Below are 14,986 nucleotides of genomic sequence, written 5' to 3' on the forward strand. Positions count from 1 at the left end.
CTAATTTTTAAAATAAAAACACTAACGCTTGGAAAAAACCAACTAAATTATAATCCAAAGAGCCTGATCCTATCCAGATATGCAGTTTGTGATGGTGCAAGCAGTGGCTTAGGCTAAGACAACCAGTACTGCATTTTGTATATGGCAATATAACACCACCATCTTGTCTACCTGACCAGGAAAACCTCAAATAACTCACTTTCACGTCAAACTGAGAGCAGTGCTAACTTCTAAAGCTCTGGGGAACCTGAAAGGCCTATAGCATTCTGAGTGAAGTTACCCTTGATTCTGCTTCCTTCAAATCCCCAAAGGTGTTGCACTGCTGTAAGACACTTCTGATGCCACTATGTCAGGACTAAGTTCTGGCACAATGCCATGATTTGAAGCATTGTTTTGCCCCAAATACTAGCCTGATCCCAAGCACCCTCAAATGGCAGATTACTGCAGCTCAGGAATAGACTGCAAATCTGGATAGTAAGCAGAAACACCAACTAGACCTTCATGGCCTAGCTTCCCTTGAGCCATTAGATCCTTCAACTGCAGCCAACTAAATTCACACATCATGAACATACACAGATGCTTACCACAGATGGAATTTATTCTTGCTGTAGGTCTGAAGGAATCCACAAAATCTGACACTAGGTTGCCTAACAACTAGAAAAAAGTAGAAATCAAACCACCAGTTGAATAAAGTGCACTCATCAAGCAAATTATTTTACAGCTCCTTAATCAATATTACAAGATTGCCCCACTAATATAAATCTTGTTCAGCAATTAATTTAACAGGAATCATATTTTTTACTTAAGAGCTAGTCTACCAACAATTGGTATGAGCCAAATAGGAAGTTCCTATACAACTTCCTAATTCTCAGTTTTGGTCATTTTTTGATTAAGCATGTCTTTGTAGAACTAGTAGAAGCCTGTTCAAGCACATAATATAACAATGTGCTGTACCTGGAGTTCATAAAACAGTTTCCTGTGACAGCTACCACTTACGCTACAAGTAACTAACGTAAGCTGGAGGCTTTTCTAGGAAGCATATTCCTATTGGTATCAATATACTAATAGGAAGTGTCTTGACATCATGGGATGATATTATACACATTAGGGAGCCAATGTCTACCACCAACTAGACTTCTGATTTTACAGGAATGGTCTAATGGTTTGCTACTCCTGAGGTGTCTTGCTTTCCTGGTTAGGATCAGAAAATCTGTTCTGTTCTATTCATAACCTGCACTTGTTTAACAAATATATATGTGTGTCTGTTGCTTTTTAGAGAATCAATAGAATCTTACCCAATGTGGAAGTTTTCCCTCAGGGTACAGCTTTCGAATCTCTGTAACTGCAAAGTAGGCAGGTAATAAACATGCATTCCTTTCCAAAATATAGGCAACAACCTAGGGGAGAAGAAGGGGTACAAATTATAAAACAAATAAAATGGATAAACCATATGGGTAGACTCCAAACATTAAGCACACTCAGAATTAGGACATTTATTGCAAGAGTACAGATAAGTTTATGTCCAAACTACTGTATGTTATATGCTCTTACATCCCAGAAGGCTAAAAATGTGTCATCTGAAAGGATGCTGAAAAACAAATGTCAGTGCTGTGACCGGAGAGTAATTAAAATAGTATATTTGACATCAGGCTTCTTTCAGGCACTCCGACACGACAAGGCCAACATGATGTGAAGTCTCCCATCAATGGTAAGGGCATGCCAGGGCTGCTGTGCAATTTAAAAGGCAGCCCCAACGGTGCAGCAATGGGCTGTTGCTGTTGCTCAGTTTCAAGTCATTCTGCAGCAGCCTCATCAAGTTGATCGTTGATGGGAGACCGAGCAACATGTCAGTCAATAGTTTTAAGACTTAATGTGCTACAACATCATGTCAGCATGTTGACAGAAAATATTTTATGTTGCAAGTAGTTGTTGCATATTTAAATGTTCACTGTATTAGCTGAATATGTTGGCCAGGTCTCAAGGGAAGAAATTTGCCTTTAAGAGATCAAGGAGGCACTGTTAATGCTTCAAAAACAGTCTATCTTGATCTAACAAAAGAGTGCCAGACAAACAACATCTTCCTCAGATGTTTCTTTTTAATGAGATCTACGATGTCAGTCGCAAAGTCTCCCCAAAAGCTATGCCAGATTAGCAGAGAAAATGCTAATGCTCATTGTCACATATTGTACCATTTCACAAGTTTACCTCTCTTGCTGCTAAAAGTTGCTGCACAACAGCAGAGCTCACTGTGTTAGGAATAGCTAGTATTTTCTCGAGGATAACCTTCAAAAGATCTCGCACACCCTATAAAAAATGCAGGTAAGATTATTTTTTCCTGTAAAAATACAAATAAAAAGTAATATTATGCACATTTGAACTTTACATAGTCAACTAACTCGTACACACACGCACGTAGGCCTTTTCACTCTAAGATGCATTGGTCTGCTCTACTACCTGCTTTTTTAAAAGACCCAACAAAAAAACCATGAGGAAAAAAACAGATACACTGATTCATCAAAGGAGTTTCCTGCCACTCACGCCTCTTTTTCCACCTAAAGAAAAGTGCATTTTAGACCAGTACATAGTTCCTTGGAGCCAGCACTGGAGAACCATGTACAGAAGCAGGCTACTGCACATGGATCCCTTTGCTGGATTGGAATCAATGTACACAACAGGTGCTGGATGCCTGCATTCAACACTGGAGGTCCCAACACTGGAGGTCCCAACAGTGAGGTGGAAACACAAGTGCAGTACCCAATATAAGGTCCTGCATATTGGATATATGCTTCAATGCCACACCAGCATTGAATAATGAAGTTGGAAATGCATTTTCATCTTATTTTGAGATGTAGACAAAAAAGTGCATCCCATCCTCTATCTGAAACCGCTGCAAATAGTAATTACTCGTGTAACTGCCTGTGGATCAGTGCCGGGCTTGAATTTATCTTTTCATGGTTTCCAAGTTATGGAAGTACTAGATGCCCTTGGGCAACCAATTTCTCGCTCAACTTCAATTCTACCACCATCAAATAGGATTATTGGTATCTGCATCACACAGTTGCTGGGTAAAACCAAAATACAGAAATATCTCAGGCTAAGACAGACATTAAATTTAAACAAGCAACAAAATAAAGATATAAATAAGTTATTTGTTGCCTGAAAAGCTGGTAATAGGCATTATAAAAAGTGCAAATCAGAGCATTGGTTCACTTACCGTGAAGGTTTTTTCTGGTTGCTGGGGTCAGGGACATCTCTATGGGTTATGCCCTTCACAAGCTCCAAGGCAAGACAGATTTTATTTGCTAAGAAAAAAGTACACGCCTACTCAAGCCTGAGGGGGATAAGCCCGCCCCAGTACTTTCAGGGCAACAGAAGAACATACATACATAGAATACAGGAGAGGAAGAGCATAGGAGCACCCTCTTTCAGTACCTCTGACATCAGGCCTAATACAGTAGAGGACCTAACGTGTCTAAGAGGCGATCACCCAGGAACACACAAGTGCACTAAAACTGAGTGGGCCGAGATGTCCCTGGCCCCAGCAACCAGAAGAAACCTTCATGGTAAGTGAACCAATGCTCCGTTCTGTGTTGATGGGACCTGGAACATCTCTATGGGACATACCACAGCTTGGACACCAATTAGGGTGTGCGTGCTCTTGTCTATTCCTGGGGAAGCACATGCTGTAAGACTCATCTACCAAATGCAGCCTGCGCTGATGCATGAGGGTCAATTTTGTAGTGTCTAGTTAATGTAAATGGACTAGACCATATTGCTGCCCTGCAAATGTCTTGTACTGGTGCATTTGTCGAGAAAGCAGCTGAAGTCACAGCTGCCCTTGTAGAATGTGCGACAACATGCATAGGAGGTCTGAGTTTTTGGACCTTGTATGCCATGGCTATGCATGCTCTGATCCATCTTGTAATCATTGAAGATGACACTGCCATTCCCATGGAACGTCGAAGGAATGATACAAACATGGGATCTGTGGTTCTGAACGATGCTGATCTTTCCAGATATTTCTAAGACAGTGACACATATCCAACTTGTGCCATTGTTTTTCTTTCTGGTGCACTGGATGTGAGCAGAAGGATGGCAGGAAGATGTCCCGAGACTGATGAAAGGTAGATGTCACCCTAGGTCTCACAAATGGATCAGGAATGAGGCAAACAGCTTCCTTTTGGAAAATACAGAAGCACTTGTTGATCGACAGTGCCCACAACTCTGAGACACATCTAGCCGAGGTGATGGCGATTAGGAAGGCCAACTTAAAAGACAGAATTCTAACAGGAATTTTGGAAATGGGCTCAAATGGTGGAAATTGTAAGGCTCTCAGAACAATGAGCAAGTCCCATGTTGGGAATCTATGCACGACTGGCGGAGATAATAGGGTCACTCCTCTCAGGAATCGCTTTAAATGAGGTTTTGCCTGCCAAGACCTTTTGGAGATGCCAGATATGAGGCCCACGAGAGATGTTGCCTGCCATTTCAGTGTATTTGGTTTCAAGCCTCTTTCCAAACCATCCTGCAAGAACTGCAGAATTGCACCACCCCTAGGAATTGAGTGGCGTGCCGACCAACATAGAGATGTCCGCCACGTGTACTGAGAAATCCTATTCATCGAGAGCCTGCATGAAGCCAGCATAGTTTGAAGGACCCTATTGGAATACCCCTGTTGACTTAGAACTCGCCACTCAGTTTCCAAGCGGTAAGCTGTAACCAACCGGGGTTGGGATGCTGCACCAGACATTGCATGAGCAGATCCTGAGAAACTGGAAGAGACCACAGGTCCTCAGTTGCTAGGTGTAGCAGTTCTAGGAACCATGGTTTCCTGGGCCAAAATGGAGCCACTAGTATTATTCTTGCACGAAGCAGGCCTATCCTTCTTAACACTCTGGCCAACAGAGGAGTTGGAGGAAACACATACAATAGGCCCTTTGGCCAAGGGCTTGAGGGTGCGTCCACATTCTCCATTCCTCTGCAGGGGAACCTTGACATGAACCTTGGCAGTTCTGCATTTTCCAGAGCCGGAAACAGGTCCACAATGGGTAACCCCATCCATGCTGCAATTTGTTGACGACTTGACTGTTTAACACCCATTCTCCGAAAAACAGGTCTTCCCAACTCAGCCAGTCAGCTAACTGATTTTGTTCCCCCTTCACATGTGTCCTAGATGTGTCTCCGCCCAGCTGATCAGTAGTACTGCCTCCTGATGTAATGACCTTGAGCATGTCCCGCCTTGACAGTTGACATGCGCCTTTGCCATGGTATTGTCTGCTCTTACTAAAATGTGCCTGCCCTGTATGGTCGGTTGGAATGCCTCCAGGGCTAGGCAAATGGCACGCAGCTCTAGCCAGTTTATACTGTGCTCTTTCTACTTCAGAGAGCACATCGCCTGTGCTGAGAGATGTAGACAATGCACGCCCCAGCCCTGTTGCTGGCATCTGTGGTCATTATGATCCTTGGAAGGTCCAAGAATTACCTTCCTTGAAGAAGATTTCAAAGTACTAGCCAGCAGTTCAGGGACTTGCGAATTTGCGCTGTTAGGTGCAGCCACACTTGTTTCTTCTGAGCAATGGCTAGTTGGTATGGTAGCAGGAACCACTGTAGATCTCTTAGATGGAAACGGGCCCACGGAACCAAATCAAACATTGTGACCATTAGCCCCAGAATCCTTGCCAAAGTTGTGAGTAGTACTGTTGGTGTCGCCAGAGCCTGTCTTATTTCTGATGTGATGGTCATACCTGTCTCGATGTAGGAACAAGTGGCCCTTCTCTGTACCTATCACCACCCCAAGGTGTTGTAGCCTGTAGGTCGGAGTTAGTTGACTTTTTTTCCCTGTTGACCAGCAAACCATGTTCTTTCAGGGATGCCATAGTTATGTCCAAATCTTGCATTGCTGTTTGTTGTGAGAGCAACTGGAAGAGCAGATCGTTTAGATATGCGAAGATCCGAACTCCCCGTAAATAGGCCATGAGTGGTGCCAGCACCTATGTGAAAACCCGGGGTGCACAGGAAAGACCAAACGGTAACACTGTGTATTGGTAGTGACCACCCGCGTACTTGAACCTGAGTAATCTTCAACAGTCCTGATGAACAGGAATATGGAGGTATGCCTCCTTTAGATCTATTGAGGTCATGATGTTGAGGTGGTGGAGGGCCTCTGATATTGACCTCAGTGTTTCCATCCTGAAAAGTTCTCTGATGCATTTGTTCAGGAACTTTAAGTTGAAAACAGATCTCCTTGATCCATTCTTTTTTGGGACAGTGAACAAGATAGAATAGATGCCCCCTCCCTCTTGCTGGAATGGAACTGGTTCCACCGCTCCGATTTCCACCAGGTGCCAAATTGCTTGAAAAGTTTCTGAGTGTTTGATAAAAGAGTGCAAGTGAGGCATTGGGATGAACCTGTGGAGGGGAGCGGGCATCCAGTTCTATCTTGTAGCCATGTTGAACAACATTCAGTACCCACCTGTCCGTGGTGGAAGATTCCCAGGCATGAAAAAAGTCCGAAAGACAGCCTCTGAGCCAGATTTGCTGTGAGTCATTGAGGCTTAGACTGCTTATTTTGAGTGGCTTGCTGCTTATAACTCCCTGTGCCTCTGTAGGTAAACCGCTGACGATTTCAGGAACCTCTTTGGCCTATAAAGTCTCTTTCAAGGCAGCTTCACCAAAAACCTTGGTGGTATCATAAGCGACTGCTGTCAGGTTATTTTTAGAGGTGGCATCTACTGCCAACTCTTTAGCCAAAAATGCCTTCTTCCAAAGACTGATGCTGCCGAGGCGTGAGATGAAAACCTTAGAGTGTCCAGGGTCGCGTCAGCCACGAATGCTTGTGCCTTCTGAATTTTTACTAATTGTTGACACATCTTTGCAGGATCAGAAGGTGGTACGTCAAGAAGGTCATCCACCCATAATAGGGAAGCCCTTGCCACCATAGAAGCTGCTGCTGCCGCATGCGTAGCTAGTGAGGAATTATCATGCACTCTTTTGAAAGCCAATTCTACTTTTTTATCTGCCAGATCTCTCAAGGTGACCTCCCCATCTCTAGGGACCAATGATCCAGAGACCAGTTGTGCTACGGGAGCATCCGCATTAGGTGTTTTCAACAAATCGGTTGTCTCTTGATGAAAAGAATAAAAATGGTTAGCCACGGCCATTGGCTTTCTATTAGTGGCCAGTAACAACCATTCCTGTTTAATAACTTCAGTGAACAGTTCTGGCATAGTTAAGAGCATGTCCCTGGGCTTAGACCTAGGGAAGACTAAGTACCCTTTTTCAGATGGAGTAGGTTCAGAGTTCACCTTATCCTTCAAGCCTATTGCATTAATAACCCTTGCCATAAGGGTATTAAAGTCCTCTGACACAAACAGACGTTGGGACACATTAGTAGGTTCTGTATCCTCCCCCCCGACCATTTCCCCTCTTCTTTGTCAGGGATGGTATCAAGATCCTGGTTATCTGCCCCAGTTTTATTTACATCTTCCTCAGGATCAGTCTCATGTTCAGACACAGGATTAGTTGCAAATCTTTGTTTTTTAGAAACCAGGGGCCTAGGATTGAAAGCATCAGGATCCCCAGTGTCTTGCTCCGATTCCTCAGAGTCATGCAAAATTTTAGATCCTCCCTTTTTATTCTTAGACCCCCTTTGTTTCTTGATGTGTTTTCGCTTACACGTTGCCTTTTTTGGGTGGTGGACTGTTAGAACCAGGGGAGGGGGAGCTATCCGAAGAAGAAGTAGCCCTTCTCCTTTTCCTTGACCTTTTCTCTTTTTTGTGAAGTCTGATCTGGTGTATTGTGTCTATAATAGTGTTTTTAAACCAGGCTTGCCACTCAGGTGGGACTGCCTTAGGTAATACAGAAGAGGTAACAGATGGACCATGCTGAGTAATATTTTCCTCTACAGGGGAGTCCCCTGGCCCTACTGCCCCCTGCTCTTTCTGCCCCCGGGAGTCCCCCATCACCTCCCTTCTCGTTGGGGCCTTCCACGATGTTCTCTGCCCTCCTTGTCATGCTGCTCCTCTCACGCCAAAATGGTGCTCCTTTCTGAGACCCATGCCATTTTGTGGGGTGTGGAAGCTGCCATTTCAGCTGCGCCTTGCCTTCCTGCTGATCCAAGTGCCCTTATTTCAGCAGAGGTGAGTAGCAGTTTTGTTAGAGGAAGCTTTGTCCTTTGTGTGTAAAGAGAACGTTGACTTGTGGCCCAGGCTCCGATAGCTTCCCTGTTGGGTCTGTGGGCTGCAGTGCCTGGAGAACACGCCGGGCCGCAGAAGCACGAGTCTTGCGGACCAAAGGCGGGAGACTGGGCGCAGTCCTGGCAGTGTGGGGCACGGGAAGCTCCAAAGCGGCCATTGCTGACATTGTCACGGCAGTCGGTACGGGCGGCTGCAATGCGGCTGTAACTGATGCTCTATCTGGTGGCAAACAGGGCGGAGGGTCTCCAAAAGATCTCGTCCACCCTGGAAAATTTACTCCCTGCCTCCTTCCCTTAGGTACTAGGATAAACCTGTACCTATGCTCCATACAACAGAAGAGAAAACAAAGGCAGGGGAAGCGGGCGGGGGGGGGGGGAGGAAAACGTAGCAGACATGATAGGAGGTTGGTGTTTTTTTTTACTATAAAGATTCAGTCAGAGGAGGTGAGAAAAATAAGGAAGAATTTTGAGGAAAAAATGAAGTCAAATCAAAGATAATAACTAGTAGAAAAGAGAGGGAGATTTAGAATGCTGCCATGGAGCTATGAGAACAGACAGAACTGGAGTCGGGTTATCACCCTCAGGCTTGAGTAGGCATGCACTTTTTTCTTAGCAAATAAAATCTGTCCTGCCTTGGAGCTTGTCAGGAGTATAACCCATAGTGATGTCCCTGGTCCCAGCAAAAGATAAAGAATTACAATAAAAAGCTTTTTTCAAGACCATTACCTTGTAGTCTACACCACCGATTATTTTTCGGATAAGCTTAAACGTTAATGACCAAAGCTGCGTCCTTTCCCATTCAAGGTTGTCAGAGTTTAACAGAGATTCACAAACCATCCTAGAGAAATAAAAAAAAACACCCTGAGTGATGCATTACTTAAAAATAAAAAGCAGCATTATCACTAAGATAAGCCTTAAAATTTCCACTGTACTATTTGGTTTGTCCAAAATGCACATACCTGGGGGGCAGCAGCCCAGACTCCACAGCCATGGCTAAACAGTCATACAGAAAGGAAATTCTTTTAGGACTATGCTGGTTATGAATGAACCTTACAATCCACTGGACACATTGTTCGTGAGATTCCTGTAAAAGGAATATCAAAATCAAGACAGCAACTTCATTTCAGAAATGGACAAAAACAAGATGAGACAAGATAAGTGTTTTTAAAGCTAAGACTCCTATAAACAAATGCATCTTAATATTTCCTAAATGTGATAATAGATGAAACTACTCAAGTGAACAGTATAGACTGATAGTCCAAACCTGTTCAAATGTACATTCTTCTGGGTATTAAGCCTTCTATACCGCACTGTCATGAACCCAACCAAATAACACAGGTAACTGGCAGGAACAGGAAGGTTTTGGCATTACAGAATTGAAGCCTTACAGGAACAACAGCTTTCAGTGTGAACTAGCTGGGGCCTGAAGATGACAGAGGCCTGGAGATGACATTCTAGCAGCTTAAAAAGGGAATGACACAACCTACCCAAAAGGATTGCCAGGATTTGCCTGTTGCTGTAAACAATCTGATTCTCAGTTCCTTCACAGGGTTTTGTAGAGGTAGTCCTATGTGTTTTACAGATTCCTGTGAGAGATCCTCAGAGCTCTTGGCTGCTATTAGTCTGTATTTTTGAACAACTGATCTATCAGAACTGCTTGGGGCAGCTTTTTTGCTTCTGTTTGGGTGCTAGAAAGCTATTTGTCAGCAACAGTCAAAATACTTACCTGGGAAAGATTGCTCCAAAACTGTCTAAAGGCTGCCAAGCAACTGATTAATTTGGTTTCCTCATCTTCAGGTGTGTCCATAAACATGCTATTTCAAATAAAAGCACTGTTATTTGTAAAGTACTTCATCATCAGTAAATACAACAGAATGTTTACCATCATAAACATAAACTGCCTCTACACTTACCCAGGAAAAGCTTCTTCTATGACCTCTGTTTTCTGTAAAGGGAAAACACAATATTAATTGCCGATTCTTACTGGTAAAAACATCTTGGCAGTTAAACTATTCCCTTACATCTTCTCTCCCCCATATTAAATCACGGTCTCCATAATCATCTGGTGAAACTACTCAAATCAAATTATAAATACTGAAATAGAGAACAGCCTCCAAAACAACAAATGTAAGGAGGTCCAGACAGACAGAAACAATAGGTTGATTCAGACAATATGAAGGTCCCTGCTTGAATCTTGGTTCTGTGCAGCATCCACAAACTTCAGAAGAACAAGCAGCCAGTGCAAGCCTCAGAAGAGTTCTTCTGATTCAGGTTAGAAAAGGTTTGAAATGAGCACCATAACTTGTTTTATGTCGCACAAGTTGGTTAGAATGATCCGACATCTATCAGGTTGGACATCATGGCTGATTTTGGTTTCTTTTTAACCTCAGTCAGAAGTAGAATTCTTCTGAGGGGAGAGGATAGCATGTGCTTCCAAAGTTTGAGGATGTTGCACAAAACCAAGATTTAACTGTGGCTCCATGTGGCATCTGAACTGGCCCAGTAGGTCTTAATTGTTGCCAGTATCAAATCGAACAAAAGGTGGCATAATGCCAGTTCCCACATCCTGAAGCAACCTCAGAAGTCCTCTTCTCATGATCTCTCCCACATGTTCAGTGAACATGTAAGTGAGATTGTGCCTGCTGGCCATACCCTCCAGCAGCTGCCCATTCAGCATTAGTGAGAAACTCTGGATCAGGGGTTGCCATCCAGGCTCGGTGAGGCACATGAACTTAAGACTCAATACTTAATGAACTTAAGAGCCCCTGGTGCGCAGTGGTAAAACTGCCGCCCTGTAACCAGAAGGTTACAAGTTCAATCCTGACCAGGGGCTCAAGGTTGACTCAGCCTTTCATCCTTCTGAGGTCGGTAAAATGAGTACCCAGAATGTTGGGGGCAATATGCTAAATCATTGTAAACCGCTTAGAGAGCTCCGGTATTAGCAAGAGCTCTTGCTAATACTACTGGCTAGTGCTATTCATGGACCATTTCCTGCAGTTTGGTCCAAATTTGAATCCAATTTGGACCAAAACACAGGTATGCGAACCGGTTTGGTAGACCAGATCGGCTGGGCCAGTCTGCTCAATGAACCAGCTCAAACGGGTTCAAAGTGGTTTGTGATCAAACTGCTCAAGTTCACTACAGTCTGGTTTGCAGTTGAACCAGTTCTGCACATTCCTACCACTGACCACAGGTGGAGTTTCGGGCAGCGCGGGGTGTGGGCTGCCTTTGTACGTAGTCCAAAAACTGCAGTTAGTCCAGAATGCAGCAGCCAGGTTGGTCTCTGAGTCATCTAGGAGAGACCATATCACTCCTATCTTAAAACATCTACACTGGCTGCCGATAAGTTTCCAGGCAAAGTACAAGGTTTTGGTTATAAACTATAAAGCCCTAAACAGCCCTGGGTATTTGAGAGAACGTCTTCTTTGCTATGAACCACGCCGCCCATTGAGATCATCTGGAGAGGTTCGTCTGCAGTTGCCACTGGCTCGTCTGGTGACTACTCAGGGATGGGCCTTCTCCATTGCTGCCCCAAGGCTTTGGAACAGACTTCCTGCTGAAATAAGAGCCTCCCCATCTCTTACAACTTTTTAAAAAAGCAGTGAAGATGCATTTGTTCACTCAGGCTTTTAATTAGATAGTGTTTTAATTGTGTTTTAATAGTTTTATGTTTTAAGTGTTAATTGTTGAAATGTGTTAATCTTTTTATTGATTGTTTTTATTGTCTTGTAAACCGCACAGAGAACTTGCCTTTTGGGAGGTATAAAAATGTATTAAATAAATAAATAACTGAGCAAAGAGACACCTTTTAAAAGTGGTGGTTGTATTTATTTAGTGAGGGGGAGCAACTGGCCATATCCATCCCCAGCACAGCATCCCTCCTGTGGCTGTTGCCTATTTTGGGGGACAGGGAGCCATTTATTGGTTAATTAATTGATTGATTGCATCTATTTATTTATATTTATGTAAATAAAAGTTGGGAACTTTTGTTGAAAAACAGTATATAAAATAAACATTCTTCGTAGTAAAAAAAAATAAATAAAGCTTCTTTTTGTAGTACTAAAGGCCTTAACCTTTTTGTTTATATTACCAACATATACCATACTACTGAATAAAGAACTGGTTAGCTAAAAGTAAATTTCCACCACAGCTTGATACCTGTCAATATTTTTACTCTCACATTTTTCAACGATATCTAGGGAATCAGTGGAGAGAAAAAGAGCTGGATCAGGCCAAAGTCTTTCTAGTCCAACATTCTGTTTCCCTGAATGGCCAGCCAGATGCCTTTATGCCCTGGTTGTGGGCTTCCTGGAGGCAACAGCCCTCATTTTGAATGACTATGAATACAATGAGGCAATTCTCACGACCAGACAAAACCAGGCTAAGGGAGCTCCACCCGGTTTCGGCTGGTCATGTGCTGCAATGGGAACCGTGTGGCTCCCAGCAGCAAGCCCACTTAAATGTCCCACCCCGCCCCCAATGAGGTTAGCGGAGGACATACTCCACTAAGCCCATTTTTCTGATCACATGTCTCCCTGCAGCTGCAGAGAACACACTCAGGGAGGGGATACCCCCAAAATTAACCACACACTTGTGCGGTACATTGCTGGGGCTCCGGGGGGGGGGCGCTGTGCGGCAGCACTTCTCTTTGCCCAACCCCAGAGCTGCTGTACAAGCCACAGCCGGACATTGGAGCGCCTGAACGAAGCCACCACTCATCTGGGAGGGTGATCTGCCCACCGAGCAACAGGCCAGTGCTTGTCTGCGGGGAGAGCGGGTCAAGCCTCGTGTGAATCGTGTGTAGAGCCTTAATACGTAACCACATGGATGACTGTAAATAAAAAAACCATAGGATAGCAATTGCTTTGTTCTTATTCATTGAGAGTTAGAGTGTATGCGTGCCGTACAGACAGTAGCCATTTGCCTTCATTTTACACTTCCCACAAGTTGGATATGGATCCACAACCACCACCCCACCGATGCATGATCCTCCAAATTGCACTCTTCTTCATTGCAATTCCCCAACCAGAATAGCCAGCCCACACACCTGGGGTTAATGCAGCAGCAGGCAAAACAAGGCACAGAAGTGAATGGGCAGCGAGAGAAGAGTGGGAATGAGCTCCAATTGCAGCTGGTGTACCATAATCCCACTCTGCCTATATGAGCCACCCCTGGTCAATCTGTGACATTTCTATGCAAAGACCAAATGCACACAAAATAAGCGTAGTGACAATTCACAAATAATTGTGATAATACTACTAATTTAGCATCTGCACTGCAAAAGCAAGAACTGGTTCTAAGCCAATACAACCAACCTAGCTGATCAAACACACTGCTTACTTTGCATATAAGTGTCACAGCCAGGATTTCTTGCATCTAACGGCCTTTTTCATAGTTTATAATTTGTATGTGCACATGTGTACACACACACCCCTGCCAAATGAGAACACTTTATACATCTGATGAAGTAGGCTCTAGTTCCCAAAAGTTCATGCCACAATCAGTTACTAAATTTATTGGTTACAGTATTGGAGATGACCCTGAATTTAAGATGACCCCCTTAAAAAGTAGAGGTGCAACAAGGCTACTCCCCCGCCGCCAAAATCCTTCTCTTGCAATCTAGCCTGATAAAGAGTTTTGTAGAATGTTAAAGCTCAATGTTTCGTGTTTTGCTACTTTTTGGTAAATACTAGCACTGCCTACTTTAGATTGCGACCTCCCCACCACCCAACAGACCAGCAGTGTCACCTCACCTCATTTTCCCCCCTTTGTGATCCTCTGGAAGGGGCATCATGCCACAGGCCCTCTCCAGCCCACCCCACGATCCGAAAGCACCGCTTCTTCTCTCAAACACCCTCACCCAACCAGACTTCATCAAAGGTGGAATCCAATTTGCTTCTCACGCCCTATTTATCCAAGCAAAGGAGTACATCTCCTCACATCCAGCCACAGTGCCTGCCTCGAAAATCACATATGCTGCCATCCCGCACGCTCCTCCTAGCCGTTCTAAAGGCTCACTTGCACCTTGTTATCCCTCCCGGAAGGGATCGCAATCCCTAAAACAGGGGCAGGTAACGTGTAGCTCTCCAAACAACCGACATCATCTCCAGGTGCAAGAGCCGGACTTGCCTCTGTCCTAAAAGCCCACTTCCACTCTTGAGCGCCCCGCTTTTTATTGCAGAGACACACCTGATCTCCTTACAGCCATTCCTCTCCCCAGGAAACTACTTCATCGCGAGCCCGCCCAGCTCTCCCGGAGGCCATTCCTCGCGACCCCCCCCCCCCCAAGACAGACCCCAAAGCAGCGGCGGGACTCACCACCACTTCCTCAAAGATGCTCTGCAGCTGGGTCTCCATGGGCACCATGGGGATGGCCATTCCAGCCGTGCGCCCCTTGGCCGTGCGAGAGGAGAGGCAACAGGCCGGGGCCCGGCGTGCTCCGGAAACCTCTCCCTTTCGCATCCGGGTCTAGCTCCGAAGACACGAACTACAGCTCACTCCTCTGGCGTCCACTGGAGGTAGGAGGACCAGGATCTAGCTCCGGGCAACGCCTACACTCTGGCGCATGCCCTAAGACTGATCAGCCCGGTGTAGCAGTAAATATGGGAGAGGGCTACTACACCGGACCCAGGCATGCTGCTGCCTCGGAAGTCAGCCCCAGGGCATAAAAGGGAATTTAATTTCCGAGGCACAAGACTGCAGCCTGGTCCTAGCACGTTAACTTGGAAAGAAGTCCCACTGCGTGGTATAGAGCTTGCTTTCAGTGCATCGGTACGTGGAATGCAGTGTATG

The 14,986-nt window shown here is 44.8% G+C and overlaps 1 protein-coding gene across 3 annotated transcripts in view; it reads right to left on the reverse strand.

Annotated features, from left to right (window-relative positions):
• MED23 (mediator complex subunit 23) overlaps positions 1 to 14,765 on the reverse strand; it is a 64,170-nt gene extending 49,405 nt beyond the window's left edge. The window contains exons 1-8 of one of the 3 annotated variants that reach the window (XM_053287197.1): positions 14,513 to 14,765; positions 10,108 to 10,139; positions 9,921 to 10,008; positions 9,154 to 9,278; positions 8,921 to 9,032; positions 2,206 to 2,304; positions 1,296 to 1,397; positions 585 to 654 (exon numbers count right to left, since the gene is read on the reverse strand). In XM_053287197.1, coding sequence (XP_053143172.1) covers positions 585 to 654; positions 1,296 to 1,397; positions 2,206 to 2,304; positions 8,921 to 9,032; positions 9,154 to 9,278; positions 9,921 to 10,008; positions 10,108 to 10,139; positions 14,513 to 14,656 — 772 coding nt within the window. In that variant the 5' untranslated portion in view covers positions 14,657 to 14,765. Of the gene's footprint in view, positions 1 to 584; positions 655 to 1,295; positions 1,398 to 2,205; positions 2,305 to 8,920; positions 9,033 to 9,153; positions 9,279 to 9,920; positions 10,009 to 10,107; positions 10,140 to 14,218; positions 14,308 to 14,512 lie in introns of those variants that run through there. The other 2 variants (XM_053287207.1, XM_053287217.1) reach the window with 2 other exon arrangements.
• Between the last annotated feature and the right edge of the window lie 221 nt (positions 14,766 to 14,986).

The sequence above is a fragment of the Hemicordylus capensis genome, chromosome 1 (genome assembly GCF_027244095.1).
Source record: "Hemicordylus capensis ecotype Gifberg chromosome 1, rHemCap1.1.pri, whole genome shotgun sequence".
Lineage (NCBI taxonomy): Eukaryota > Metazoa > Chordata > Lepidosauria > Squamata > Cordylidae > Hemicordylus > Hemicordylus capensis.